The sequence below is a fragment of the Myripristis murdjan genome, chromosome 2 (genome assembly GCF_902150065.1).
Source record: "Myripristis murdjan chromosome 2, fMyrMur1.1, whole genome shotgun sequence".
In the NCBI taxonomy this organism is placed as follows: Eukaryota; Metazoa; Chordata; class Actinopteri; order Holocentriformes; family Holocentridae; genus Myripristis; species Myripristis murdjan.
Window position 1 is genome coordinate 18,013,669 of NC_043981.1, and position 21,569 is coordinate 18,035,237.

General features: G+C 43.0%; 1 protein-coding gene across 1 annotated transcript in view; it reads right to left on the bottom strand.

The window, feature by feature from the left end:
* Window positions 1-21,569, bottom strand: part of LOC115372241 (kinesin heavy chain-like) — a 40,359-nt gene that overhangs the window by 10,935 nt on the left and 7,855 nt on the right. The window contains exons 3-16 of the mRNA XM_030069953.1: window positions 20,353-20,426; window positions 18,828-18,932; window positions 17,422-17,470; window positions 17,212-17,267; window positions 16,860-16,947; window positions 16,000-16,124; window positions 15,675-15,779; window positions 15,434-15,582; window positions 12,853-13,001; window positions 10,255-10,460; window positions 9,246-9,314; window positions 2,653-2,859; window positions 1,096-1,248; window positions 819-1,016 (exon numbers count right to left, since the gene is read on the bottom strand). Of these exons, the coding sequence (XP_029925813.1) occupies window positions 819-1,016; window positions 1,096-1,248; window positions 2,653-2,859; window positions 9,246-9,314; window positions 10,255-10,460; window positions 12,853-13,001; window positions 15,434-15,582; window positions 15,675-15,779; window positions 16,000-16,124; window positions 16,860-16,947; window positions 17,212-17,267; window positions 17,422-17,470; window positions 18,828-18,932; window positions 20,353-20,426 (1,733 nt within the window). The remainder of the gene's footprint in view (window positions 1-818; window positions 1,017-1,095; window positions 1,249-2,652; window positions 2,860-9,245; window positions 9,315-10,254; window positions 10,461-12,852; window positions 13,002-15,433; window positions 15,583-15,674; window positions 15,780-15,999; window positions 16,125-16,859; window positions 16,948-17,211; window positions 17,268-17,421; window positions 17,471-18,827; window positions 18,933-20,352; window positions 20,427-21,569) is intronic.

Consider the following 21,569-nt stretch of genomic DNA (forward strand, 5'->3'; position numbering starts at 1 on the left):
TTCTGCAGGTGATTATTTAATATTTTTATCAAGGTTATCCCCTTTCCTCATGTGTGTTACAGGTTTATGCAATAAACAACATCTAATAATCTTTTCTCCTGGCAGAAACCAAATCACAGCTCTAGCATCTCCTCGCTGTGCAATAATTAATACTAACTGTAATTATTGTATTGTATCCTGAATTTGTGCTCATATTATAAACAGGTTATCAATATTTTTTCACATAAGTGAATTTTGAATGAATAAATGAATTTTATTTATTTTTGTGCCTTGCCTTGTGACCCGTCTCTTATGGGATTATAAGACAACAAAAAAATTAATTAATCTGCAAATCACTATAATCTCTTCCTGTAACTGACAGCTGCCAGGTGAACACAGTTTACACACCGAATATTAAAAAAATAATAGATATAAATATAAACATACAGATGGATATAGAGACACACATACTGTTGCTTGAGGGCAGGTCACCTGACGTGTTCTCTGGTCTCTGATTGGTCGCTTTATGAAACTCGGCTCTCAGATGAAACTTGGCTAAATTTTCATCTGACAAAATTGTTTTCAGTGACAAAATATTTACAGCTAACAAATAATTTTTAGACATGAAGGCGGTTTTCTTCTAAGCTTGCTCTGAAACGGGCCTGTGCCTCATCAGATGAGGCTGCCTGCAAGTCGGTTGCCGGGGAAACAGTCACCTTGGAGATGACCGACTGAGACACAGTTATTTGGCCAGATGGTCGCCTAGGAGACTGTTACCTGGGAGATGCCGGGCTAAGGGAGGGATTGCCTGGGCAGGTGGTCGCCTAGGAGACGGTTACCTGGGAGACGAGCAGCTGACAGGAGGCCAGCTCCTTCTCATTGGCCTGGATCTTGCGGTGGGCGTCGGCCTGGGCGCTCTCCAGCTGCTTGCTGCGGTTCACCAGCGACTTCACCTCCGACTTCATCTTGCTGATGTAGAGGCGAGCCGTGGTGAACTCCTCCTCCACCGCCACGCCGTTCCCCTTCGCCTCCGAGCACTGAGGGGAGCGCCAGGTTAGAGGCTGCAGCGGGAGTGTGTGTGTGTGTGTGTGTGTGTGTGTGTGTGACCGTCCTCACCGTGGCCGTCTTGATGTCGCTGGTGCCGATGATGGCGCCGATGTCGCTGAGGTCGCGCAGCAGCAGGTTGAGAACCTCGGCCGCTCGCTTCCTCTGGAGGCCGCTGAGCTCCTGCAGCTGACTGAGCTCCCGCTGCACGGCCGACAGCACCGCCTGGCGCACACACACACACACACACACACATGCACATGCACACACACAGACACACACACACACACACACACACAATCAAGAGTCATCTTCTTGATCCTCGTGGCTGATCTGCCTCGTTCTGCCTTTTTAGACTTTTTTTCCAAAAAAAAAAAAAAAAAAATCCTCAAACAAGTGAAACAGCACTGGAAACAAGTGGGATTATCTCAGTTTTTTTTTTTGTTTTTTTTTTTACCTCGTTTGAAGAAAAACTCAATTTTAAACACTGAAGCTGAGACTCAAGACTTGTTGACAAAGAGATTTAGTTTCCACTATAAGAAACCATTTGATCTAATATTAAGTGGTCAAAAGTTAATATTCTTGCAAAAAAGTCAAAAATCTGCCAGTGTCATCAGATAATCCCACTTGATTCCACAATTTTCTTGAATCAAGTGTCATTTTTTTGGCTGATCTGCCTTATTCTGCCTTGTCACACCGAGGTATCCTGATTAAAGCAGGAAGTTTCATTTTGCATTGATTTTGGTGCCCCCCTGTGGACAGAAGCGGTAGTGTTTCCCCCAAATAAAGACAATATGCAGTAACGTCTTTCTGCCAAATAAAATAACCTCCTGAGCATTTTTCTTTATGTTCACCTCTAAATAAGTCACACAGTTCCTTCACCATCCTCGTTTACCTGTGAAGGATAACGTTACTTTGGCTGTCTTTGCCATCCAGGCCTTTAATTTGAAGAAGCGTTACCCCGGAAACCATGTCTCATCCCACTTAGCAGACGGAGATCGACCAGAAGAACAGACAGTAACAGACACGGTGCACAAAAAAATGTGAATAATATTATATTTCTTTTGATTTGCAGAATACACAGTCGTTAGAGTGGGTTTCCTAACATATATAGGTTTAATAAGCAGGAATTTCTCTCATTTTATATTTATTTGTGATTAAAATCCAACAATTTTTTCTGAATCCGAATTATTTTGCCTCAAACACAAATACAAACCTCACACCCCTACCAGGCTGACTGAATTTACAAAGACGAAAACCAAAGACATTTTCTGTCTATTTTTACTTTAATTTAGTTATTTTTTGTAAACACAGTCCAGTTTCAGTTGCTAATCGCTTTTTTGTAAAGCCTCGGGTTTTTTCATGTTTATTTCAGTCAACAGAAATGTATTTTCACACCTAGTTTTCATTAGTTCGTTAATTTTCATCAACAATGGTCTCAACACAGACATGTACAGTCTGGGAAAACGTCAAGACAGACTCTTCTGGTGTGCATGTCGTAAATCATTTAGAGTTAACATAGAAAAAGAGACGATCTCCTGGCTGACGGTCTGGTTTGCTGATGTGGGTCATGAAGAGGCATCAGGATTAAAGTGAGCAGCTAAACTCCTTGTCATGATCCCCACCCACCGTTTTCTGCTGCAGCTGCTCGGCCAGCTGCTGGTTGGCCAGCTCCCTCTCCTCCACCTCCTGGCTCTTCTGGTCGTAGTTGACGGCGAGCTCCTCCAGCGCCTGCAGCACCTCCTTCACCTCCTCCTTGGCCAGCTCGTTCTCCGTCTGCAGCCGGCACAGCTCCTCCTGGATCTTCTCGTAGTCGCGCCGCGTCGACGCCAGGAGCTTCACACGAGGGAAACGCTCAGAGTTACAGACGCAAACTTACAGGTCCAACTACATAGACTGATGATGCTCCTTTTTATCGTTCAATCCTCAGAGTTAAAATCTTGTTTTTCTTTAAAGGAGGTCAAAAACCCACCAGTGGGATGAGATAATCCCACTTGTTTCCAGTGCACTTTCACTTGTTTCAGGATTTTTTTTAAGCATAAATGTGTCGAAACAAGGCAGAATGAGGCAGATCAGCCACAAGGATCAAGAAAATTATGGAAACAAGTGGGATTATGTCATCCCACTGGCAGATTATTGACCTTGTTGGAGGGAAAAACAAGATTTGAACACTGAAAATGATTTTTTGACGTTTTGTTTCCTTGCATTTGATTTTGTTGCATCATTTTGCAGACTTGACCTCTGTGAAGTCCTCTGAGACCGTGTGATGAAGGGCTGCATGAATAAAGCTGACTTGATTCAGCCTGACTTAACATAAACACCCACAGGCACACACACACACACACACACACACACACACACATGCATACACACAGATAAACACAGAGACGGAAATACACACACAAGCACAAGGAAAAACACTGAAAAAAATGGAGTCAAACAGCTCAGTGAGGTCATTTGAGATTAAATGTACCTCTTTATGCCAGCAGGTGGCGCTACAGAGACCTGTAGAATCACTAAGGCAGAAAATTAAGATGTGATTGTAATTTAAATCAGTCTTGGAGCTGCATCAGTTGGCTTTGACTGGAAAGCTGAGACTCTTGTGGATTCAATGAGCCACATTTGATTCCTGTGTGATGATGTTGGCCCCCATAGCAGCCACTTCACTGCAGAAAATGACCTCTAGTGACCTCTAGGAGAATCACAGCCTCATCAAACTTTACAGACACAAACTAGAGAGCGAGGCCCTTCAGAGGAGCTCTGGTTTTCCAGGTGGATCGACAATAAAGGGTGATTTTCTGACTCACTTCCACAACAGAACGCTCAACAAAAAATGCACTTCTTACAGAAAATCTCCAAATGTCACAAGTTTTTGACACCAAATCAAAGCATGAATTTTTCTGTGGTGTTCCTCAAAGTCTTGGTTTCCTAAAGTGGGATTTTAGAGGCATTTTTGATTATTTTTATTCATTCTCGAGTGTTAAAAAATGGTTACATTTTGCACCAAATCTGTGTAACAAATGTATCAACTCAAAAATGGCTGCAACAACTTATAACTGAACATGAGAATGGCTTCATGTGCTCCTATCACAATGTTCTGATTCTCATACACTCTAAATAAATCCAAAAATAAATAGACACCCAACCAAAACACAATGTGTCTTACTAGTAAGGGTATTTTATCAGATATTTGACCAATCTGCCAACTAAATCGTTACCAAGAAATTTCTTCACCAATGTGTTTCTAAAGGTGTGTAATAACATGTACTAAAAGGTTGAAATTCAACTCCTGGGGGAAACCTCATAAAAAACTGCTTAAAGTTGGGGTACCGATAACCGATTTTTCAAAAATTCTAAAGTGCTTAAATTGGACATAAGTAACTTTTCAGGGGTCAAACTAGGGGTTTTTCATGATGATGCTGAGTTGATTGCTAGCATTTATTTTTCACCAAGACCACTCCCTGGTGGAAAAACGGCCGCACCCACTTTTCCCACTCGACCCCCCCCCCCCACCACCACCACCCCCCAGCGTTTTATGGCCAACAACAGCCCAACCTGTAGGAAATCGAAAGGCTATAAGTTTTTGCTAATTTCACTTTTAACCTATAATCCATATTGAACTTTCAGAAACTACAACAGTATTTGAGATTTTTCAACCATAAACAGGTGTAAGAGACAAATTTAGCCGTTTAGCTCCATAGAGCCCCATTCATTCTGCACTCGCCCGCGATCACCCCCAGTGGAATTACGGTGGAACTGCAACCAAGTTCGATACAATGGGGGTTAATGGAGAGTGGCAAGGCTCGTCGTAGACGGGCTCAGGTACAATTTGATACAACATGTTCTCATGAAAGGCAGCGGCTGGGCTGATCAAACCAGAGACTGTACCTCCAACAGAGGGTGCAGCTGCACAGCATTCCGTGCCTACCTACAAACCCAGGACTGGATCCTTCTACAGAGCATGTCCCTGGACCCCAGTGACTATGGATGAACATTAGGGGCTCTAGGGCCCTATCTTGCGCCACCCTCTACCCGTTGCCACTACCCGCTATCAGTGAATTGCACATTTAACCCTCCTGTTATGTTCACATTTTTTAACATCTTTTATGTGTGGGGTCAATATAACCCCTGCAGTTTAAACTTCCACAAAATTATTATAACTAAAATTGTTATCAAAGTTTATGTGTCAAGTACTTTATGTTTCTTTCTTGATTACCTAAATAGCCCTTTGAATAAAACATAACTCCCTCCCACCCCCACTTATACATCCAGTATTCCTATTATGCGACAATGGAAAAATATTCAAATCACCATAAAATCTCACTGATTGATCTAAAATTGGAAAGAAATATTATTTTTTGGTGTTTTAATGGCTTTATATTATTTCTAAGTAATGATTTTTGTTATTTATAACCAATGCATTACAAAGTGTGTACAGGACATTGAAAACATATCATCATGTCAATTTCATCTTTACCCGGTAGTGCCCATTACATTAGGAACACTCATTAAATATGAAGCAAAAAAAATGATGTTAATCATTTATTTAGACACGTTAAACATTGGCTGGGGTCAAATTGACCCCAAACATAATAGGAGGGTTAACAGCTTCCACTATCCCTAAATGGTATCTTGCTACCCGCTATACATTATGCCGACTCCGTTATTTGCACCTGGAGCTGTGCCCGTGGGCGTGTTTTATACGCTTTCCCTACAATTGCTATCTTGAGCATACACTTCAGGGAAAGCGGACAGCGAGTCTTCGAAACCACCCGCTATCCCATTTGGGCTTTTACAGGAGCGCGCCCAGGCGGCTTCAATACGCGTCCACTTGGACACATGTGGACATGCACATGCGGCTCCACCTCCCGAATAAAAAGCCACCTTGCTTTAGCCTCAGTTGAACCCCTAAGAAAATGGCAGAGATAGTACTAAATCGCGACCTGCCTCTCTCCATTGCGGGTTTAGGATTTAGGATTTAGGATAGCGCAGCCTTCTCTTAAAGGCAATGGCACCTGGCACACTGATTGGTTTAACTGGCGTAACGCCCAAACCACGCCTATGCATAATATAGTGGGTAGTGCAGGTGTTTTACAGATAACGGCAGGTGCACAAGATAACAACTTTTGAGGGGGAACACCTCTTACGCAATGCTAAATCCCCAAATAATGGGTTTAGGGACTCTGGCGCAAGATAGGGCCCCTAGTTTCCCGGTGCGGCACAGGGTGGCGCAGGAGGCGAACCCCCAGCAGAGCTAGTTTCAAGCAGCGCAACCCGAGGAATGCTCAGTTTGGTAGTCTGGCAGTCCGAGGTGTGCTGAGATGAGAGTAGTGTTGCAGCAGCGGGAGGTGTTGACAGATTCAGCTTGGCGTGGTGACAGTTTAATGCCAAAAGGCTTTGCCAAGGTGCGCTCAAAGCTCGCAATCTGAAACCAGGTCTACTTTCAGCGCAGCCGGTGTAGTGGAACTTTGGCAGACCAGCGCGCAGTGTGCACATGTCACCAAAACCTTACAGGCAGGTGTCCAGAATGTCAGGCACATTAACAATGCAATAAATACCGTCAAAATCCACTATTCAATGCTACTGTCTCAATTAGCACATACATTTATTTCCATATCGACTGTCCCGTCTAGGGTTGAGTACCGAAACACGGTGCCAATAGGGCACTGGTTCTGACGTAAATGGTAGTAATGAGACCGAATAAGAACAAAAATGTTGGTGCCTCATTTCAGTGCCGCCCTCTGGTGTTCCGGCATGAACTTGCGGTTGTTGAACGTGACGTCAGCGCCACTACTCAGCACACTTGTTGATCAGAACTGACAGTGAGAGGATCAATAAAGACGCTGAAGGCAAAACGTTCCAAGGTTTGGCTACATTTCATGTCTAAGGAGGACGCAGACTCTGCATGCAACAGATGCCTTAAAGCAATGTCATGCAAGGGAGGTAACACGTCGAATTTAATGAAACACCTGGCGACACATGGAGTTTATTTAAAAGCCGAACAATGCACTGTGTTTGATAATCTACGTCAGCGGTCCCCAACCACCAGTCCGCGGACCAGTACCGGGCCACAAGACATTCCCGACCAGGCCGTGCAGCCCGACTGTAAACACCCCCCACCCACCCTGCGGTTGCGCACAAATGGCCTGAGTTTATTATTACCATATGTTACTTGTATTTATATTGTTTAAATATTTACGTTAATATTGTGTTCAATTTGGCCCTGGAAATAAAAGGGTATTGTTTTTTGACAAAGTGTGCGCGTTTTTGTTTTTTTTTAAGTACCGGTTCAAGAATCGTTTAAGCACCGGAACCATTTAAAAAATACCGAGTAGACACCGGTATCAGATATAACCCAACCGATACCCAACCCTAGTCCCGTCACAACTGATGTCAGATCAAAGGAGATTGACACCTTTTGGCATGCATAATGGAAACCCAACCTGATCACCTGTCAGTCAAACAATGTGTCCAGTACGGTGATGTCTTTTTTCCAGTCATGGTGTCTGGAGCTGCTAATGTTAACTACCCAGTTCCTCTTCCACATATATAAATATTCCTCACAAATCGAAAATGTAAAAGGCATCAGTTCCTTGCCAGACACTGGGCGTTTAGAACAGCAAATGTAAAAGTTTTCATGAACCGGATTTTGTTTTAATCTCTAGTGTGTTGTTGCATCAGTATGTGATGGAGACGAAAGTTGCAAAACAAACATGTATTTAAATGAAGGTGGCGAGGATTATCCTTTGAGGTAAAAACATTCATTAAAAATGGGGGCTTCACAGTTAAATTTATATTTGCTTGTAAAAATCAATAACTTTAACAGACGGTGACAGAGCTGGAAAAAGAGAGATGCGAGGCAGCTAGGTAATGGAAAGACGGGAATGAGGAAGACGAATGTAAGGATAGATGGATGGATGGATGGATGGATGGATGGATAGATAGATGGCAGCTCCAGCATCATTCCAGCAGCCAAGACTGGCCTCACTGTCCTGAGTGTGTTTTGCGGCTGTTCTCTTCCTCCATGTCAATTGTGTAAACGTTCATTATGTCTTCGCGCAGCGCATTTTAAAGGCAAGGACAGGGGCTCATTTGATCGGTTTAAAGTGAATCGGCTGTGTCAACCCCACTCCACGCCTTCTCTCCTCCCTTCCGCCGGTAGGAGGGACGGCAGAGTACTTGCGCCACGGCACACGGCATGCCAAACTTGCAAAATCCACCTGGCCACACCCAGTTGGCGAAGCGCAGGTGCGCTGTGCCCCCGCCTCGCCAGGTCTGCGAAACTAGAGCCCTAGGTGTTCATGGTTATGAGCCAGTTCCAACACTAGACCCCATGGCTCCTGAGGAGCTACTCCAGTTCACAAGCTGCAATTGTAATGGAGATTGCAGCAACCGGTGATGCAGCAACCGGTGATGCGGCGCATTTACAGTAATGTTAATTAATGTGCACTGTCCCTGTCAAACAAACAAACAAACAAACAAACAAACAAATAAATAAATAAATAAATAAGAAGAATAGTGTCAAGTGCATCTCAGCATGTGGAGTTTGTAAAGGCATTACATGCAAGAATGTTATTCATGATGGTGTTGAAGAAGACTCAGACATTGACTCCTGAAGCATTTGACATGGTGGATCAGTATTTGCTCTGAGTATTATGCAACTAATTGAAATAAATGCAACTTTATATGTAGGCTAAATGCAAAAGTGGGCGTGGCAGTTTTTCCACTAAAAAGTGGTTGTAGTGAAAAATAAATGCTAGCAATCAACTCAGAATCATGAAAAACCCCTATTTTGTCCCCTCAAAAGTTACTTAAGTCCAATTTAAGCACTTTAGAATTTTTGAAAAATCGGTTATCGGTACCCCGACTTTGATCAGGTTTTTTCGGGGTTTCCCCCAGGAGTTGAATTTCAACCTTTTAATACATGTTATTACACACCTTTATGAACACACTGATAAAGAAATTTCTTGGTAACGATTTAGTTGGCAGATTTTTATATGTTTCCCTTACTATACAGATTTATGCCTGTAACAGCTGGACACACAGAGCTGAGCTGCATCTCAAATTAACCTTCAGCTTCCCAGCTCTCAGATGTTCACTGCTTCTATTTGGCTTCTGCTGCTGACCTTTAGTTTCCCCCTGAACCCCCCCGTCCCTGTTCAGAGGTTAAGATGGTTCTTCTGTTGCTGTTACTTCCTTTAGAGAAAACAATAAAGACAAACCTCCTCCTGGTCCAGCATCTGCTCCTTGAGCTTCTCAGCCAGCTGACTGTGATGGTTGATCTCATCGTCCTGCCAAAACAAACAAACAAACAAACAAACAAACAAACAAACAAAAAAACGAGTCAGCGGTTAGAATATAAAACATAACTAGTTGGAATAACTTTGACTGGTGGATAAAGTGTGGAGGAAAAGTGCAGAGAGAAAAAAAATATCAGTAAAATGAATGAAAGGAGGAGGAGGAGGAGGAGAAGGAGGAGGAGAAGGAGGAAGAGGGGTAGGAGGGGGGGGAGGAAGAGGAGGAGTAGGAGAAGGAACAGGAGGAGGAGGAGTAGGAGAAGGAGGAAGAGGAGGAGGAAGAGGAGCAGGAGAAGGAGGGCAAAGAGGAGGAGGAGGAGAAGGAGGAAGAGGGGGAGGAGGGGGAGGAGGAGGAGGAAGAGGAGGAGGAGGAGTAGGAGAAGGAACAGGAGGAGGAGGAGTAGGAGAAGGAGGAAGAGGAGGAGGAGGAAGAGGAAAAGGAGGAGGAGGAGGAAGAGGAGTAGGAGGGGGAGGAGGAAGAGGAGGAGAAGGAGGAGGAGAAGGAGTAGGAGAAGGAGGAAGAGGAGGAGGAAGAGGAGAAGGAGGGCGAAGAGGAGGAAGAGCAGGAGGAGGAGGGGAGCAGGAGGAGGGGGAGCAGGAGGAGGAGGAGGAGGAAGAGGAGGAGGAGGGCGAAGAGGAGGAGAAGGAGGACGAGGAGAAGGAGCAGGAAGGGGAGAAGGAGGAGGAGGAGGAGGGGGAGCAGGAGGAGGAGCAGGAAGAGGAGAAGGAGGAAGAGGAGGAGGAGGAGGAGGGCGAAGAGGAGGAGGAGGAGCAGAAGGAGGAGGAGGAGGAGGAGGAGGAAAAGGAGGACGAGGAGGAGGAGGAGGAAGAGCAGGAGGAGGAGGAGGAGCAGGAGGAGGAGGAAGAGCAGGAGGAGGAGGAGAAGCAGGAGGAGGAAGAGCAGGAGGAGGAGCAGGAGGAGTAGGAGGCGCACCTTGTCGTCCAGCTGTTTGTACAGGTTGCCGATGTCCTCCTCGTACTTCCTGGTCTCCTCGCTGGCCACGCCCCCTCCTCCTCCTCCTCCTCCTCCTCCTCCTCCTGCGGCCGGCAGCAGGTTGTCGATGATGGGTGTGTTGTCGCACGGCTCCAGGCTCCTCTGCTCCTTGGAGCTCAGCTGCTCCTCCTCGGGAACGTCCTCACCTGCAGCACACACACACACACACACACACACACACACACACACACACACACACACACACACACACACACACACACACACACACACACACACACACACACACACACACACACAGGTCAGGCAGGGTGTATTTCAGTGTATTTAAGGCTATAACGTCATTCCACTCCATTTCCTTGATGTGCGTCTGTTTACTGCAGCGCTGAATGAATGAATGAATGAATGAATGAATGAATGAATAACATGTTTCCAGAGGAGGCTGATGTTAACTGATTTAACACTGAAGCAAATACAAAACACACAAACATCACAAGTCTGACTAATCTCCACAGTAATCCCATTTTTTTATGTAACTATAATCTGATTACCCACTTTTAAACCATAACAGATTACAGTTATACTCATATTTTACATTTTAAAAACATAATCCCATCACATTCACTGCATCACTCCCCAGCCCTGCAGATTCACTGTGTCACAGCAAACAGATCAAACCGTAACATTGTGTCATATTAAATCATAGTGTATCATTTTGTATTGTAACATCATATTGTATCATATCAATGACACTGTATTGTGTCATATTAAATCATATTGTAGCATTTTGTATTGTATCATATTGTAACATAATATTGTATCATCACACGGTATTATTTTGTATCGTGTTGCTTTAAATAATACTGTAATGTATCATATTGTATCATATCAAACCATATTATATTGTACTGTGCTGTATTAAATCATATTTTATCATTCTGCATTGTATCGTCATATTATATCATCAAAAAATAAATATGTAAAAAATAAATAAATAAATAAATAAAAAATAAATCACTGTTTTGTATCATACTGTAACATCATATTGCATCACATATTATATAATGTTGTATTAGCTAATATTGTAGTGTGTCAGACTGTATCATCACATCATGCTGTGTGTTATGATGTTATATATGCTGTAATGTGTCTCCCGGCCTGAAGGAGGCAGTGTGAGCTGAGTCACTTTAGGTCAACAGGCTGAATGAAGAATTGATGCAGCACTAAATGATAATTTTTTTTCTTTTTTTTTTTTTTTTTTAATGAGAGCTGCTTGTGTTCCCATGAAAGCCCTCAGCCAATGAGAGCAGGGCGACGAGGTGAACGGGACTCATAACCCAATAAATGGCTCGGCGTGGAGCCAGCGGTTGACTCATGCCACAAAACACTGCATCAGCACAATGTGTGTGTGTGTGTGTGTGTGTGCGTGTGTGTGTGTGTATGTGTGTGTGTGTGTGTGTTGCTCAGAGTGGGGGAAGTGTTACAGGCCTCAGAGTCCAACAGGGAATAAAAGAGACGACGGAGGGGGAGACATTGACACAGACTGAGAGGGAGGGAGGGAGGCGGGGCTTCAGCGGTTGCCATGCAACAGTGATGGGGTGAGGGAGGAGGTGGCGGGGGGGGGGGGCGATGTGAAGGAGAAACTGCAGTCTCAGGGGACAGGAAGGTGGTGTGGTCTGCAGACGGGGCTGCAGGACTCTGGATCTGAGTCACACGTGATGATTTTCTGTTTCTCTGTTCAAAGCTGATCCAGCATCAGCACAGCAGATTAAAGAGTTTTTTTTTCAAAGTTTTTTACAGCCCCGTGGCACTAAATATACTGGTAGGCAACTCAGCTCACTGGAATATAATAAAAGAAAGTGATGATAAAGGTTCCAGCATCACCGAGGTGGAAGATAGACTGAGGTACTTGTTGATAAAACCAACAGATACACAGAAACTCATTTATCATCAAACACCTCAGAGTCTGTCTGACGCCTGAGTGCTGCTGGAACATTCATCCAAAAAATAAAATTACAACACCAAACCAATAACTCTGTAATTGTTTGGCCATTTGTTTAGATTTATGTCTTTCAGCCTTTCTCTCTTTCTCATCATCAGCAAATTGTCAGAATTAAAACAAAAAAGTTTCCATACTTTCCATAATATTCTAATCTTTTGAGATGCACTAGTATTTATATATGATTTTTCTTTTTGACCCAAATATCAATTATTTTCACAGTTTGAAATCTTGCCTTTGTCAAAGTTGTGTGGAACAAAAACAGGTCAAGGTAAAAAAACATAGAGAGTTTGTATTGAAAAGCACAGGTGTAGCAGTGAGATACTGTCATTAATTATGGCAAAATGTTTACTTCATTTAAAATCAGCATGGTGACATGTTATTTATTTATTGTTGTGTGATGTTGGTGTAGTACCTTCTAATCACCAGCAGGGGGTAAAATAAGTTATGGATTACTTCATGCTCCGTTAAGAAACGTGTTGTTGCATTAAAGCTGCAGATAGTCAAACTAGTCCAACATTAGTTTATCTATCTTTCTATCGATTGACTGATTGATTGATCGATCGGTGTGCTCCTCTCACCGTTCCTCCAGCGGTTCAGCTCGGCCTCCAGCCTCTGGATGATGTTCTTCAGGCTCTTGTTCTTCTCTTTCTCCTTCTCGTATTTCTTCTTCCACTCCTCGGCCGTCAGCTCCAGGTTCACAGACACCGTGTTCTTTATGGTTTTGGCCCTGGACACACACACACACACACACACACACACACACACACACACACACACACACACACACACACACACACGTTACAGTGTCAGATAACACAAGGTGACATGCAGAAAGACAAAAACACGACTGATTAGGAAGCTGCCAAAGGTGAGATTTCAGCTGCTACCTGCCACAAACACCAGAGAAATTAACCCAGGAGGAAGAGCAGGCAAATTTAACTTTCTACTGGATATAATAAAAACAAAATAAAGGTGTGGAAAGGTCTTAGCTCTGTCTGACTGCAGCTACACTGACGAATAAAGAAGGAAACAAATATTTAAGGATATAAAACTCTTTGTTTCTTGCTTTTTTACCAGCAAAATAACTCCTAATTGCACTGACTGCGCCTCAAAGTGACAAAAAAGTAACCTAATAAACTAACATGAAGATTAATTTTTTTACTGCTACAAAGGGCAGTCATGATATTTGTTTATTCACGCAGCTCCACAATAAACGGTTTAAAACAGGAATAGCTTTTTGAAATCATGTCAAACAGTAGACTTTTTTTTTTTTTTAAGACCTGGAACAGATAAATATCTCCCAAATCCACTCCATTAAATATACAACGTAGAAAACTAAATATGCAACAACAACAACAAGTCAAACCCTGCTTCAGAAAACACACAACCTACAGGACAGACACACACCTCAACTCGACACCAAAGCTAAAAATTTAAAGCTCTAACATTAAAATGTGAGAGAAATGTCCTGCTTTACAAAAAATAAATAAATAAAAAAATGCTTGTAGACCTGAAAACCCTTCTTTATAGTTTATTTGAGTGTAATTATGTCGGCGCCCTGGCAGGAAAAGCTTCTGGAGCGGCGAGGACGTTATGTAATCACCGTCCTCGTTAAAAATGATTTAATAAATGAATGAATGAATGAATGAAGTTTGTTCTGTTTCGGTGGTTTCATGAGGATTTTGTTCGTCCTGTTGATTGTGAGAGAGACGCTTCGTCCCTCGACACACCCTTGCTTTTCTGCAGAGTGTGTGTGTGTGTGTGTGTGTGTGTGTGTGTGTGTGTGTGTGTGTGTGTCTAAGGTGTGCCAGAGCGCCTAGGGGACGAGCAGCATGGGAGAGAGGACCGGGAAAAGGACTAGTTCACTGCATTAGTGTGCTATTCTACGTCTAGGAGGAAAAACAAAAACAGGAAGAGGGCGAGATTCTCCTAGCCTGTTGTAAACAGAGCGATGGGTAAAAAACAAACAAACAAACAAACAAACAAACAAACAGACAACAGCCAAGGGTCGGACGGTTTGATCACAGATCCAGAAACAGGAATGAAAGCAGAGGCACAGTGGGAAACTCGGAGCCATCTGGCTGGTCAAACAGGGAGGGGAGGGGCTGCTGACGTCAACACATGCCCCGAGTAACCACTCACCTTCACACACACACACACACACACACACACACACACACACGCTGACCTCCAGCTGCTTAGCTTATGTTTTAGGGAATAATCTCTCAGTATAGAAATGTTAAAGAGGAACTAAAACGACTCTTCTGAAGAAATTTAAGACGAACCGAGCGACATACAAACAATAAAAATATGTTCAGGTATGAAATTTTTGTCAGGGCAGGACACAAGACTTAAAAAAGAAGAAGCACCGCATTTAAGATCAAAATTAAAAATGCATCCGACATTTTGAACGACTCCAGATGTGGCGCACACCTTCAGCTGGTCTCTGCTCTACAAGTCAACGTGAAAAAGAGTTTTATCAGTGTAAATATTTCAGGATTATTTTAGTGGAGTCATGAAATCAAATGAAGAAAATATTACTGGTTTCAATAAATTTGACTTTTCCACAAAAATGTGTTGTTTTTTTTTTGGCCTTTTTAATTTAGCACTAAGTCCAGCAGGTGAGAGCATCAATTCTACAACCAACCACTAGGGGGAGCCACAAACACCAAAAACACAAGATTAGCAGGCGATGTGTAAACTAATTTGCGTGATTGTAACACACACTTGTAAATTTATGAAATATGTGCACACACACTGATGTACTTTATATAAAGTATTTATAAATATAGTTGTATATGTGTATTATTGTAGTTGTGTGTAACTGTATGTGTGTATAAATATGAGTACACAGACTAGTCGCCAGGAAAACAGTTTCCATTTTGTGTTTTACATTTCTGCAAATCAAGGATATGTTGAAATGTCATGTTTTCAAGCTTTGTGATGTCATTAATAACTAATATGAGCAAATGTTGGCTGACAACGTTTGACATTTCAATGCATTTTGTTGGTTTGCAGAAACATGAAATGGCAAAATTTTAGTCTGCTAATGGGGCTGGGGTGCAAAAAAAAACAAAAAACACAGACATCATTACATGTTGGTAGTTGTCTTCATATGGACATTCTCTCACACACACGCACACACACACACACACACACCTCTGTCCGAACATGAGCGTGGATTTGGTCTCGGCCTCGTTGTAGACGGACGGCGAGCAGCAGATGATGATGGTGGTGCGACAGTTTCCTCCCAGAGAGTCCTGCAGGATCCGGGTCATCTTGCTGTCCCGGTACGGCACGTGGCTTTTCTGCACACACACACACATACACACACACGTCGAAATTAAACAACATCACATTTGTTTGTTTGTTTTCACAGAACGAAGTGGAGCTCACTCACCGTTCCCTCGGCCAGAGCTGAGATGACGTTCCCCAACGCCGAGAGAGATTTATTGATGTTCTTGGCCTCGTCCAACACGGCTCCCTCTGCACCCGTCTTACTGACCTGCAGGAGAGAGAGAGAGACGGGGCGAGAGTCACTCAGACATGATGGGGAAGTGAAGGAGAGAGAGAGGAGGAGTGGAGAGACACTGAATTTAAGGGGAAAAGTGGCTGACGTTGACTCAGGCTCTGCTCTGTTGGTCTAAATGTTGACATGCGGCGTGTTTTCGGTTTGGAGAGTATTTTGGGCTCGTGCTCGTTACTCGTTGACGGTAAAGACGAACCTTCTCGCTGCCGGCCAGGTCGACCAGGTAGAGCTTCCCCGACAGCTTCTTCTCCGTCTCGATGTTCTCCTGCTTGATGTTGATGAGGAAGATGCTGTGGCTGCGGGAGCTGTGCTCGTTCATGTCTGCACGGAAACACAAGCACAGAGTTCACAGCCGGTCACGTGAGCATGCGGCGGTTTGAACCTTTATTTATCTTTGAGCTGGTCACTGAGCAGCTTCACGGGAGCAATCAGTGAAAAACTCCTAGCTGTGAATCTCTGGAGTCATGAGAACTGAGGGAGGAACGAGCGGTTTGCATGTGGCATTTGCATCATATCAGATTAAACATAAAAATGAGCTGCAAAACGGGAAAAAGAACATCAGCCTCCTAGTGGTGATTACAGGTATTACACACGGGAGTTTTGCAGTGTCTCCAATATTTTGCATTTGGCGTCACAAACCGTCGACGTGAGTGAGCCAGGCTTCCCTCACACCCTTAGGAACCAGATTCAAAGACTTTTCAGTGATTTTCAGGGTAAAAAAAAATAAGCACTTTAAAGGCCATCCATGCAGTTGCAAAACCTTTAAAGGTATTATTTTATTTTTCTGTTTCTTCGCCTTATTTTCCCCTCATTGGCTTGGCATTCAGCTGTTTTATCTCCAGGAAACATGCTCTTTTATGTAACTTCCTGTCTCATATTATGGGTATATTATTGTTATTATTCTTATTTTACTTGCTGCATGTACAGGTAGATTTTACACTTGAAAGTACACATCTTATTTACTCCTCCGGCCACAGACACAACTGAACTTTAAGAGCCTCAAAGTACAGGTCAGTTTACATGAATCTAAACAGAGTGAGATGTGGAGAGACGTACTGGTGACCGCCACGTGCCGGTTGGCCTTCCCCTCGTCGATGACGTCCATCACTTCCTCTGGACTGGAGACGAAGCGCTCGGTGCAGCCCTGAGAGACACAGAGAGACGCTCAGCCACGGGGTTTCATGTCGTTTCCACACTCACCAGCTCGTGTCCGACTGTTTTTAGTGAAATCATTCGACGGCACCGGCACAACAGCGGGAATTAAGAATTTATCTGCCGCTAAAACCATCATGAAGTTGGTTTCTCAGGTTTGGATACAAGATAAAAACGTTTTTTATCTTGAGGTGAGACGTGAGTTTGGAGGAGAAATCGTGAAGGAGACCATGTTTGCGGACAGATGCTGACCCACCTTGACGTACGGCACCCGGTTTTTGTCTTCGTGCACGGCGAGGTTGGTCTTTGACACTTGAAATACAAGAAGAAAAAAAAAAAGAATCAAGTTAAATCAAACATCTCCAATAAATCTGTCTTAGAGTTTTTCACATAAACACCCCAGTGATCGATATTTCACTAAAATCAATCTTCAAATCCGCGGCACGGAGAAACACCGGGCACTCACCGTCCAGCAGGTCTCTGATCTTGTCCAAGTAGATTTCAAAATAAGAGACCTGCACAGTGAAACACATTTATTAACGCCTATTAACAGCAACAATAAAAAAAAAAAAAAAGCAAAATCCTCACAAACCATGATCTTTGTTGCACCTCAGCCTTTCTCATTCATATAAATTTAATAACATCTACATCTTTTAATTAACCCAGTTTCCCTTCAGGGATCAATAAAGTATTTCTGACTGCTGAGAAAAAACAAAGAGATTAAAAATGTTTTGTGTGTCGACTGGTCTGTGTTTGGTGTGGCTGCTTTATTCATTTATTTATTTATTTATTTTTGGCTGCAGTCCAATCTCCTCTGCAGCAAAATGAAAACTGACTCGATGGACCCGCGCTCTTCCACCGGCTTCCTTTTATCTTTTCCTCTTTTGGTTTTCTGCTTTTTTTTCTCGTCGTGTTTGTGACGCACGGCTAAAAAGCACAGAGAGCTTTCAGAGATATTCAAAAATAAAAATGTAAATGCACTCCACCGCTAAGATTTGCCCTCGTCTGTTATTCCACTTTTCACAAATTAAACCGATTCAATTACCCGACACACTCTCCTGCTGAAACTTATTGATCCTCTGAGATCGATTTCTCTCTGCCTCGCCGTGTGAATTACGGACATTTCCCATTTCCTCCTCCTCCTCCTCCAGTGGATGAAGAAACTCTCACTGCGGCTGCCTTTTCTTTCTCCTTTTCATTTTCTTTTCTTTTTGTTTTCACCCCCTCTCTCCCTTTACAAATGATTTTGGCTGAAATCAGCTGCATAAAGTGTGACTTACACAATTATTAATCATTTTTTTTCCAGCTGTCAATACTGTGCTGCGTTCAAGCGCTGATAGGAAGTCCGACATCTGGAGCTTCTAAGTCAGCGGCCAAAACAGGTGCATGCAGGTGCTCTTTCTATCTTTCTTTCTTTCTTACATGTGAGCAAACAAACTGAGTTCTGCATTTCTAATCCCCTCCTAACCCAAATTAGGAATCTAATCCAACTCTGTGGAAAAGCTTCCCTCAACACAACACCAGTTCTGATTATTATTGCTGCTTTAATCATCCAAGTTCTTTCATCTTCCTGTTCAAACATGATGTCAGGATACAGCGCAGAGCAAAAAGGACACAATCCCAGTCTGAAGAGAAAAGAAAAACCTCCACATTCTTCCTCACGGTGACATTAAATCTGTTCCAACAGGCGCACAAGTTTCTATTCTGCAAACTAAAAACTTCTTTTTCCAACTTAATCGTCTGCACAGCTTCAGTGATTCATTCTCTCTCAATGGAAAGAGACAGAGTTATTCATAATTACCTTCTATGACCATACCTGATATGTTTTTGCTTTCTGAAGATGCTCTGCTGAAGCTGGTGTGTGAGTCTTACCTTGATGTGAAACTCCAGGTTCTCGTCCATGGAGTAGATGTGGTCGAAGATGTCGTGGGCGATGCGGGGGATTATTCCCATCAGCTGGGGGTCGTGCAGTTTTCCCTGAACGCAGCAGCAACGAGAGTTCAACAAAACATCCAGATACGACCGTCGAAACAACGTGAACACAGCGAATGTCATGCCAACACGTGGAAGTGCAGGCGCTTTATTCAACCCCTCAGAGGATTCAGACGACATCACACCGAGCCGTGCCGAATCGCTGAGAAATCAGACTAAAGCGATGGACAAGACATGTCGATTTTTTTCTTTTTTTTTTGTCGGAAGCGGCCCCGGAGGCTTGAATCTTTCCTCAGTGCAGGCGAGGGAAAGATTTTTTTTATTGGTTAACGGGAAATTTCAGAGACTCTAAGGAAGTGAAGCAGAGGACCAGAGAGAGCGGCAGTTTAAGTTAAAGGGTTTTTTTCTATTATTGTATCTGTATATTTGTGTATTCTTACTTTTATTGCTTGTGTTTTTGTTGCTGTACGGACGTAGATTAGCTTCCTGTCTAACACCGGCCTGTTTACATCTTTTAATTTATACTGATGTTCATTAACGTGCTCTGTCCTTTTCACATAAACAAATAAAATAAAATAAGAAAATAAAAAAGGCATTATTTTGTCATGCAGGGCTTTTATCTGAGGCTTTTTTGTGGCAAAACTTCAAACTCACTGATCCAGACAAAAACTCAAGCCTGGTGTTTGGTCACCGCCTGTAGTTCTCTGTGGGTGGTGACTTCTTTTTTTACATTGTATGTTTATAATAAAGATAAAGTGCTTTTTTTTTCAAATTCTTGCTGATTTTGGAGTCATTCTCGTGAATTTGTTTGCCTTTTTGTCCCCATGTTTTGAAATAAATCCATTTGCTCTGCTTTCAAAGGGGTGAATGCCAGAGGAAGGCACCTGAACACGTCCTTTAAGAAATGCAGCAGAGATGAGGCCGGGGTTAACTCTTTAGTGACTGGACTTCAGCTTCAAAACCACTGTTTCAAGGTGATCGACACAACGTGAGGTCATATTTGTTTTCAGATGAGACTTACGGCCTCGGTGTGCAAAGGCCTTGAGACTAAATCAAAATCAGATGCCAAAACCCTGGTCTTCACACAGAAACTCAGGGTTTAGTGGCACTTTAAAAAAAAACATCACATCGTATTCGAGGGACTTGAACCTGCGACTTTGGTCCTGCTGCTTCTTGGGCGTCGGGGATTTGATTCTTGGAGCGGCGGCCGGCGTACGAGCTTAACTGGATTTGGCATTAAATCTCAGCCTTTGGAGTAAGTCGGTTACACAACGCCTGCTGCGCTTTAATCCCATAACACTGACAGACGGTGGAGGAGCCCGACCCGGCACAGACAATCGGCCGATTGATAAATACCAACAGAAGTTAGGAGCTTATTTACATATTTAGTGCAGAAAAAAATATATATATATATTTCAGTTTTGGAGCGAAAGCCTTGGTGGAGTGAAATTGGTTTGCGGCTCACCTCCATGGTGTGCGTCTTCCCAGAGGACGTCTGTCCGTAGGCGAAGATCGTCCCATTGTAGCCGCCGAGCACATCTGGAGCAACACGAGCAGAAACACGACGAGACCAAAAGACAAAACACTTTGATCACCAGGGACGCATCAGAATCAGCCGATATCAGATTTCAAAAACAATATCGACCCAGTATTATTTTACCGCTGATTTAAGTAGCAAGAGCAAAAAAACCCAAAGTGTTTAACGACTCCCATAGAGTTCAAGTCTTTATGCTAAGCTAACAGGAAATGCTACCCACAGGAGCTGAACCACAGGACGTAAAAAAGGGGTTTTTACCCAAAACGGTGGACTGTACCTTTAAGGGAAAGGCAGGATCATTTGAAAGAAACTGGAGATGCAGAACTGGAAGATGACCCATAATGTTCCATATGAGCTCCACTTTTTTTTTTTTGACTGTGCACCACACACTCAGTGTCCACTTCATCAGCCCCACCTGTATAATCTAATCTAATCTAATCTAATCTAATCTAATCCAACTGCTGTGCCATAAAGTTTCCTCTCCTGCTGCCTATAATGCTCAGATCAGTAACAGAGGTGTTCATTCACTTCTATGTTTGGCATTGAGCTCATAGTTAGTGCTGCTGTTGGACTGGACTGCACTTTACTGACAGCTGTTTCCACTATTCTGTCCCCTCTCATGTATATAAATGTGGGAGGACAAAAAATCAGAAACACCTCTCAGTATAATGTAGTCCAGTAGCAGACCTCTGCAAACTACAACCTCAGAAATAAACACAGAATTAAATTTACACATTCTCCAACACAAACTGAACATTATAAACTTTGTTAAAAGGTTGAATTTAAGGCAGAGCTGAGTGCCTGCTATCAGGACTGAGCAGTGTACTGCAATGATGTATATATTTGAAAAAAAAAAAAAAAAAAAAAACACCCAGTGAACATATTGGTTTTTTTTTTTGGTTTTTTTTTTTAAAAAGTTCAGAAAATCCTTCATTATCTCTAGATAGGCCTCTCTGAAATGCTCAACCTGCATTTGTATACAATTTTTACAAAAATGCACATCAGCATCGGTCCTGCAGGTGGGAGGAAATCAGATATCAGCTCAGCCCTAAACATTAAAATAATTTATTTACTGAGGGAAAATTGACCAAGCATGTTGATAAATAAAGTTACTGCCAGTACTGCTACTACTAATCACTATTGCT